At 39.8% G+C, this 9,085-nt stretch overlaps 1 protein-coding gene and 1 long non-coding RNA gene across 10 annotated transcripts in view; one reads left to right on the top strand and one right to left on the bottom strand.

The window, feature by feature from the left end:
- Window positions 1–7,568, top strand: part of LOC105835085 (SLIT-ROBO Rho GTPase-activating protein 1) — a 62,969-nt gene extending 55,401 nt beyond the window's left edge. For 8 of the 9 annotated variants that reach the window (XM_028190096.2, XM_028190097.2, XM_028190102.2 and 5 more), the window contains one exon: window positions 2,698–7,568. In XM_028190096.2, the coding sequence (XP_028045897.2) occupies window positions 2,698–4,041 (1,344 nt within the window). In that variant the 3' untranslated portion in view covers window positions 4,042–7,568. The remainder of the gene's footprint in view (window positions 1–2,697) is intronic. The other variant, XM_036291299.1, reaches the window with a different exon arrangement.
- On the bottom strand, window positions 7,298–8,974 carry LOC105835084. The gene is made up of 2 exons (XR_004964397.1): window positions 8,843–8,974; window positions 7,298–7,413 (listed from the first exon to the last, which is right to left on the bottom strand). It is a non-coding gene; the product is annotated as an uncharacterized LOC105835084 (long non-coding RNA).
- Between the last annotated feature and the right edge of the window lie 111 nt (window positions 8,975–9,085).

A 9,085-nucleotide genomic window follows, 5' to 3' on the forward strand; every position in this document is an offset into this window, starting at 1 on the left:
TAGTTAATCTGATTATAATCTGTGTTTGATTCTCTCTCCACTTCGTGTTCGTCTTCGCTTTTTATCGTGTATTTTGTCGCACTGTTGCATACCAACGCACCGACGTGATGTAAATTCTCTTGTATCGTCTCTCCGTATTCTTCACGACGCATACTCAGGTGCATGGCTGTAACAACTTTTTTTTGTCTCTTTATTATATTCTCGAGCGAGCGAAACTGCCGTTTGAAATGCACAACATCATGTAGAATTGGCAACACGAAATTTTCTCTTGCCTTCGCACTGCACCTACCGCATATCAGATCCACGCATCGCTTCGTCGTATAATCTGCGCAATTCTCTCGCGGTCACATGCAAAATGTCTTCCGTTCTTAATGAACAAGTTTTCTAAGAAACAGACGGAATTTAGTGTCTAGATAAATTCGGGAGTAATTTAGCAAGCATCACGAAACGTACGTGATATCGTTCGTTACCGTGATACATGATTCCGTGGTACATAAGTGTCCTGAAATTTTGAGAATAGAATCGACGATACGGGAATGTAAAATTGGAAAAGACGACGAGACGTGGAGGAGCACTTCATGCGAGAGAGACATTTTTATTTTAAGTTTAACTTAAATTCAGAACAGACTACTACGAATACTTTGTAGGATTTTATACGAGTTTGTACGATATATTTGTAAATAAATTATAAATATACATGTTTATTTTGTGCTGCATGTCTCGCCTTGTGGTTGTTCTTGTCTTGCGCCGCCTGTGCCCTTCATTGTTACACGGTTTTATTGTGTGCGTATATGTGTTTTTGATTTTCTTCTCAATGTTTTTTTTTCCCTTTTTGTTAACGACTTGTTTTAACGGTTGGGATGGTTGATGTTTTTCCAGATATACGTTTAGTCTCTTGGCCCTTTAAGTTGGCGAGAAAAGCCATGCCGTTTCGCGTCGCATACATATATACGCAGAGCGAAACGCAGACTAAAAACTGTTCGATAAAACTGGCCGCCAGTGTCATTAGTTGTGTAATTTATTCTTATCATTGTCGTGTTGTGTCGTTGAAATCGTGAGATTGATGAGATTTCGACGATGGAGTGTGTTCGAGTTTCTTTTTCGTTTCTTTTTAGTTTTTTCTTTGTCGAATTCTGTGAAAGAGTCCTAGAATTTTTTCGTAGAGCAAATTCTCCCTCTTCGATCTATAGATGAGATCAAAAGGAATGCCGCTCGCGCGGGGAGCCTGCTTGTCTCCAGCGGATATCTTTTCGGCTTTCGAGGTGAGTAAAGAGAGTAATCTCACCCACTGCAATTATATAGTCACTATTAATCCTTCGGACAATAAAGAGAAAAAAAGAGGTAAACTAATTCATCGTTTATTACGGTACATACGCCCGCTTATGTCTGTCTCAGTTTTACGAGCAGTTTTTAATCCTGTCCCTTAAATGGTATTGTCCTATATGTGTATAATTTATTCCTTACATTTACATTATACATGTGCGTTGTCTTGCATGCGAGCGACTGTGTAAGTCTTTTGCAATTTCGCAGTTTTATCCTGGTGAAAAAATTTTCATAATATACTTGCCTCTTATATCTCATATTAAAAAAGAATTTTAATTTGATGAAAAATTTTGAAAAATTTTTTCAGATTTAATAAGTTTTCTTTGGATATAATAAAATGAGATATCCTAGAAATCTTAGAACATTTCAGAATTCACATATATAAAGAATTCTAGAAAAGATGTTACTCTTTCTCTGCACTTCTGAAAATTCTTTCAATTTATGTATAAAATTTTTTATCAAAATTCTGAAAGTTATATAAAAATTTTGAAAAATTATATAAACAATTCTAAGAAAAATTTTTCCAGGATACAAACATTATCTTGAACAAATTGTGAATACATACCAAATAATTCAAATAACATTTCGACATTAAACGAAATTTCTTAAAACCAGTTATTTCATTGATATATTTTGTTTTTCATCACACAGTCGAACACCTCTCTCATTCGATATTTACACATATCTCACATTGTCCTTATATCGTGCAGTTGTAAATTGTTCACGAATTATTTCACTTGCCCCAATTTTATCTATACACGTTGTTACGTAGAAAAGTGTATGCAGGGTGTCCTACTACCATTGGATGGCTTTTCTAAAGTGTTTTACAAACCTGCCGTTATAATATTTTCTTTTATGAAATTTAAATAGCTGGCCGTTATTTGCTATAGTCTGTTCATATCAGCAATTCAAGTTGTAATTTAAAATTTATTAGTTTATGTAAAGTTCACTATAATCTAATAAATGAAAATTAGAATTCTACTGCTTGTTTCGCTGATTCATGAAAAAATGTCTTTTTGGTTTAAAAATGATTTATTTAAAAATAATGATTATGAACGACATTTAAAATATTGAAAAAGAAGTTCCTTAAATATCATCATTTGTGATCGAAAGTATTGTACATCCACCGGTGGCAAGACTCCCTATGCAAAAGAAAGGAGACGTGATTCGATAATAATTCGACAATAATTCGTATCTCGTTACAGCGCGCACGATCGCTGATCGATCAAGACGGCGTAGTATCTGCGTATTCCCCGCAATAGTAAACGAGACCCGTCTGTCGACTTCGCTCAGGCAACACACACATACCCATTTAGTTTCCCGCGTACGCGAGCCTTCGAGCCACGCTACGATTGTTCCCGTGACTGTTTGCAGGCTGATTCGGTGACTTTATCGAGGTCGGCCAGGGCATCCACCCCTACGGAAAACGAGAAGCACTTGGAACAACATTGGAATAACGCAGACGAGGTTCTCCAGATCGGCCTGGAGAACAATGTCGACTGCATCGACGGCGGTAACGCGAACTCTGTACAACAGCAGCATCAACAACGAGGCGGAGACAGCAGCGAGGAGATCGCCAACGGGAAGGATCTGGGGAGCAACGTCCTGGCGACGATGTCGTTGGATGGTATCGTGACGAAACGCGGTGGCACCGGTCGGAAGCAGCATCATTGGAAGTCGCAGAGCGTTGGCGAGAGCGTACTGACGCAGCAGCATCAACAGCTGCAATTGTTGTCGCATGCAAATTCTTTGCCGACCTCGGCGACGACAATTGCTACGATAGCGGCGGTGGCGACGGCGACGACGACGACAACAACGACAACAACTATCGTAACGCCAGATACCGATGAGTCGCACCAAGAGCAGACGAATTTTTCGGCGAACCGCGAGCTTTGGCAGCGTCGCGCCACCTCGCAGACGACGCAGTCGACCCCGAGGTCGTCGTCCTATTCCCGCACGTCGCAGGAGTTTCGCGAGATGCGACAGAAGCACACGCCCGACTTGGTAATGGACCTGCCGCTGTCAGCGCAGGATCCGATTGGCAAAAAATCCGCGTCGTCCAGCAGCCTGAGCAGTTCGGACGAGGAAACAACGATGCCGTCGTCCCTGCTGGTGCCGCAGCAGCAGCAGCAGCAGCAGCAGCAGCAGCAGCAGCAACCCTCGCGAGCGGAAGCGGCCACATCGCCGACCGGTGGTCCGGAGTCACCAGACATGAGCACCGCCGCCGAGCGCTTTGCCAAGCAGAACCAGTGCACCCTGAAAAAAAACACAAAGACCGCGAATTTGGAGAATGCCGCCGGTAGCAACAAGCTAAAGCGGATTGAAACAGCGACGGAGCACGCTGATGGAACGGGTGTCGTCGTCGTCGTCGACGCGGAGAACGACGAGATCGTCCGGTCGGCCAGTTCGAATCAAATCGCCATCGATAGCGTCGGCGGTAGCGGAGGAGGAGGCGGCGGCGGCGGCGGCGGCGGCGGCGGCGGAGGGATGCCGCTCAGATCACCCGTGCCGCCGCGCTCCACCCCCAAGATCGTTGCCAAGTTCGCCGACATGCATTTGACTGGCGGCAGCCAGGTGGTTTCGTCGTTCAAACCGCAGGTCAAGGTCAAGCCGACGATCCTGCGCAAACCAGTGCTGCCGTTCCCGCATCCGCACATGAGCCCCGAGCTCGCGCGCAAGATCGAGAAGCAAGCGCAAAGCGCGGAGCAGGCCAACTAAATTTTGTCATAAGCGGCGGAGCCGCCAAGACATCCATACATTTATTCGCCCTCTTGACACTTCGGCATTACTTCTCCGAAAACTTGAAAGCGACGCTCAAGACTAGAGAAAGGTTTTAAGAGAGACGCGCAATTTGCATTTTTGCCAATTCTCGTGTCGAATCCCTCTAGTCGCGACCGCTTTGCGAACGATGTTACTTGACAATAATCGTTTCCTATTGCGAGTGCGGAGTTGCGCGTGGGAGATGTGAAAAAGGTAAAAGACGAGAAATATACACGGAACTTGAACCTTCACCGGAGCGTCAAGCCACGATTGCATCCGTCGAGATCTCGCCGTGTCCGAGGTGTAGCGTTATAGATTTTATAGCGATGTACGAAAGCGCGACCACTCATTGACCAGTTACTCCGCCCAGTCGCGAGGACTTTTACCGTATTAATTATCGTGCCCGAAAAAACAAAAAGGAAAGCCACTGCGAGATAGCGGCGCGCGTATCGAATCGATGATCTTAACGAAGCCGCGGCGCTATCCTCGTGGAGACGAGTTTATTTTTTCTACAGATGTTTTCCATTTTCGCATAATTTTTTTACCAAATGATCCGCGCGAAGCGATGTTTCTAGTCATCGAGCGAAGATAATGAGAGAGAGGGGGAGAGAGAGAGAGAGAGAGAGAGAGAGAGAGAGAGAGAGAGAGAGAGAGAGAGAGAGAGAGAGTGTGTGTGTGTGTGTGTGTGTGTGTGTGTGTGTGTGTGTGTGTGTGTGTGTGTGTGTGTGTGTGTGTGTGTGTGTGTGTGCGTGCGTGCGTGCGTGCGTGTGCGTGTGTGTGTGTGTGTGTGTGTGTGTAAGAAACAAGTTGAATATGTGTAAAAGAGAGAAAAGGAGCGAAAAAGAGACACGTTAACATTGAAGAACGTGAACTTGTAGTATTTGGTATAATTTATTTTTTAGCGTGTGCCCAATGTATACGCCCAATGATGAATTTTCTTGTTACTGTCGCTGTACTCTTGATGAGTATCGTTGCGAGTGGCAAGTGCGTTCGACGGTTCCTTTATGTGCGAGCGAGTGCCAGTAAGAGTTTAAAGAGAAAAAGGAAAAAAGAAAGAAGAAAAAAGTGTGGCGTTTCCCAACCTTCTCATCTCCCGAGACACCGAGACAACTTCCTAATAATGAATCTACATCTGTTTTCCGCGTTACAGAAAGCGGAGGTGTGTGTGTGTGAGCGTGCGTGCGTGCGCGTGTGTCTGTGTGTGTATGAGAAAGAGAGAAGATGGGGTCTTTCGGATCCCGCGAGTCCCGCGACTTTTATCGATAGGTTTATTGTAATAGAGTACGTTACACTACTATGTATACCGCGTGCCGATCTTAATTATAGGTACTAACTAATCCAAACAGCGATGTTCGATATATTCGAGATAAAAACAGCGAGCGAGCGAGAGAGAGAGAGAGAGAGAGAGAGAGAGAGAGAGAGAGAGAGAGAGAGAGAGAGAGAGAGAGAGAGAGAGAGAGAGAGAGAGAGAGAGAGAGAGAGAGAGAGAGAGAGAGAGAGAGAGAGAGAGAGAGAGAGAGAGAGAGAAGGAAAAGGGGAAAAAGGAGAATTTACCTAGGTGATTATTACAACGCGAATATTAATCGATTGACGTAAGCCGTTGCTTGTTACAATTCCGATACCAATGAGGCGGGAGAAAAGGAGAGAGGAAGAAAGAAAGGAAGAATTAAGGAAAATGGGAGACAGTACACTCTCCGCGACTTACCTCGATGTTACTCCCGCACATCCCTCTATAATTCGATCGAGAGGAGCAAGAAGAAAAGAAGAACTTGTGATTTAACGATTTTAACTATCGTATAAATTAATGCGCGAAAAAAGAATATATGTACCGTGTAAGCGTATATTCGCGAGAAGACCCGTTCGTTCAACAGGATTTGCGTAAATCAACAGCAAATTCCAAGATTTGCGCATTTTAAAACTAATGCGATGTTCCCCTTACTTTATGTGTGTATCGACTAAATGTTTAGCACGCGTTAAGCGGCTTTTGGCGTCACCGGTGTTGTTGTAATCTCTATCACGGATATCCACATTGATGTCCCGGTGCGCATAATAGATATGCGTTTCCAAAAGTTGTCGCAAAATCCTCGTCTTCAAGGAGAGATTCCAATCTAAAAAACTAAATAAACTTTGTGATTTTTTAAAGGAGAGCTATTAAACAAAAAAAGTAGAATTTTTGATACATATATATTTATACCTATGAATTTTTAAAAGTCGCTAATGGTATATTCAATTTGTTGGCTCGACTCGACAATTCCGAGTCAATAATCTATTCTTTTCAGCTGTAAGAGAAAAAATAAAGTCTGAAGGAAGTGCAGCAGAAAAGAAGATATCATTGGCTCAATTTCAGATCAAGTCAATAAATTGAATATATTATAAGCTCGTATTCTCGATGCGCTATAAATTGTTATAAGTACATCCTTATTTAAAAAAAAAACGCTCCTTGATCGGAGTTTTATTAATTTATATTTTTAATGTGGATGATAGCGACATTTATAATTAAAAAAGTTTTTTTGGTTCATTTATTTCAGATAAATAGAAATTCTTCAATTATGCCCGCCGTTTTAAGACGGGATATGTTTAGCAACTTATAGATTTGAAAATATTGAATTTAGAAACTTTAAAAAATTCATGCATATAGTTTAAACATAAATAAATATGTATCTAAAACTTTATGTTTCCATGTTCAACAGTTTTCCTTAAAAATCATAAATATTTAATCTTGAAAAACATTTTCTTCTTAATTCTATTGACATTTTTAATAGACTTGAGATCGAGCTTTTCTTCGATACTGCCTCGATATTACGCATCTTTTTTAATTGAATGAACATGCAATTCATTCAATATCTCGAAGTGATGGTAATTTGCAAATAACAGATTTCTATTTTTTAAGCCCCCTGTGATATTCTCGGTAAAAAGATTAAAGCTCCGGATTATAAAGTAAATCTGTTGTTTAGGATTAATGTGTGTCGTAAAAAATCATAAACCGAATATAATTCGGGGAAAAAATTTGAACTACAACAGCACTGGTTGATGTGAGAATCGCTTAACATTGCAGGCGCTATACCCACCACACTTATGTACCAAAGTACCAAAGCGAAAAGAATACGCCCCTCGTTCACACGTTGACTCGTACAATAATTTGTGATTACATCAATCTTCATATCCGGTTTTTCGGTCTTTAAACGTTACTCCGTCTACATTACTCGGTCTCTCCTTTTCTTCTCTTTTTTTTGTCTTGCATCAGTAGACTGCGTATTTTTGTATAGCAATCTCTCCGTTTCTCTTTTTTTTTACGTGGCACCTACTGCCAATAACGATTTTTAAACGAATCTGTAAACGTAATTTAATACGCATATAATTTAGTGTAGTCACGTCTTATCAATGGATGGTCCGAGAGGAGCGTAATAGCTTAATTGATAATCTCTCCCATTAAGGCTAATGACACATATGAATATCGATAATAAACGAACTTACAGGCTATACTATATTATGTTACGAGCGAGGCTTATTCGTCCAATTGCGTCGGCAAATTCCTCCTCTTTATCCCGATTCGCATCTCGATATTTTTCATTATTTGATCTTTATACAACAGGCTCTTGGTTTTTCTTTAGAATTCCGTATCATATTTTATTCTTTATATTACTTTTTGAAATATAACGTTTATGTTTTAATATGTTTACTTTTTACTTTAGCGTGTTTGTACTATAGTCTGTTAATGTTAAAATTATTTAAAAATGTTTCATACGAAAGGAAGCTTTGTTAAGATCAAGCATTTTTGATTTTATGTTCTTCGCCTTTATCAGGTAAGATCGCTGCTGTATCTTATAGAGTAGACAATCTTCTTTTTATCATAATCTTTTTATCAATGGAGGTAATCAAATTCGGATGCAACTGGTGTAAAACGACTGGATGAATCAATGAATGCGACAATTCGACGGTAAGATCGAGATTAAAGAACTTCAAAAAATTTAAAAAAATAAAATTTTTTAATTTTATTTAGTTAAAGTCATAATAATAGAGCCAATGTAGATCAATAGTTGATAAGTAAATTATTAAAAATTTTATAATTTTAGAGATTTTAAACGTATATTTTTCCAAAGACATTGTTGCCATGGTAAGTCGAACACGGTTTATGCGATTATCATTTTGAAGTTTTAAAGTAATATTTTTATTTATATTTTGCATTGGAGGCTTTTGTATATTTAATCTTCTCCTTAAGAACAAAAAAAGAATTAAATTTTTGAAGAATATACAATTCCTATATTTAGATGTATCCAGTTTCACAAAATTAAAATTTTTTTAAAAATTCTCTAAATCGAAAATGGTAAGTATTAAATTAAATAAAAGGTCTATTTTATCTTAAACATTTTAGCAAAACTAAAAAATTGAGCCACTATGTAGGATTGCAATGATTATTTAGAATCATTATTATTTCAGTTTTTTTGTTATAATTTTGCATTTTAATTATTAAATTTTTTTCCAATATAAAAGACATTTGTGTTCTTTTTTAATTTTATGACGTTTAGAAGCATCCTATGTTTGATTGATTCGCTACGCCTCTATGACTCTTCAATTATGGGTGCGTTCAACAAAACAAATCTGAAGCGTCTGGAGGCTCTGCTGACACATTCTGTCTTTGTTATTTACTGAAATTGAACAAAGATAGAGTGAAGTAAGAGAGCACTCGACATCTCAGATTTGCTTTGTCGAACGCAGTAAATATAATGACTGGTCTTACGCTATTGATTGATCATTTTACCATTCTGTTTAATTTCTTCTAGTTTTTGATTGTACAACTTTCAAGTATTGTTGGTGCCCTCCTTTTTGGGAAATTCCTTATCTTTGACCCTTCCACCAGCACTGCACATCTGCATCCCGCACTGCGACAACTAGCGGCAACGGCGTCCATGATCGGCTGATATACCATCAGCTGATACATCAGCTGATACACTACTGATCCTCTCAGCTCTCTTCCTCTCACGCCGTAGCGTGAAGGCCAGAA

This window comes from Monomorium pharaonis, chromosome 8 (genome assembly GCF_013373865.1).
Source record: "Monomorium pharaonis isolate MP-MQ-018 chromosome 8, ASM1337386v2, whole genome shotgun sequence".
NCBI classification, from domain to species: domain Eukaryota; kingdom Metazoa; phylum Arthropoda; class Insecta; order Hymenoptera; family Formicidae; genus Monomorium; species Monomorium pharaonis.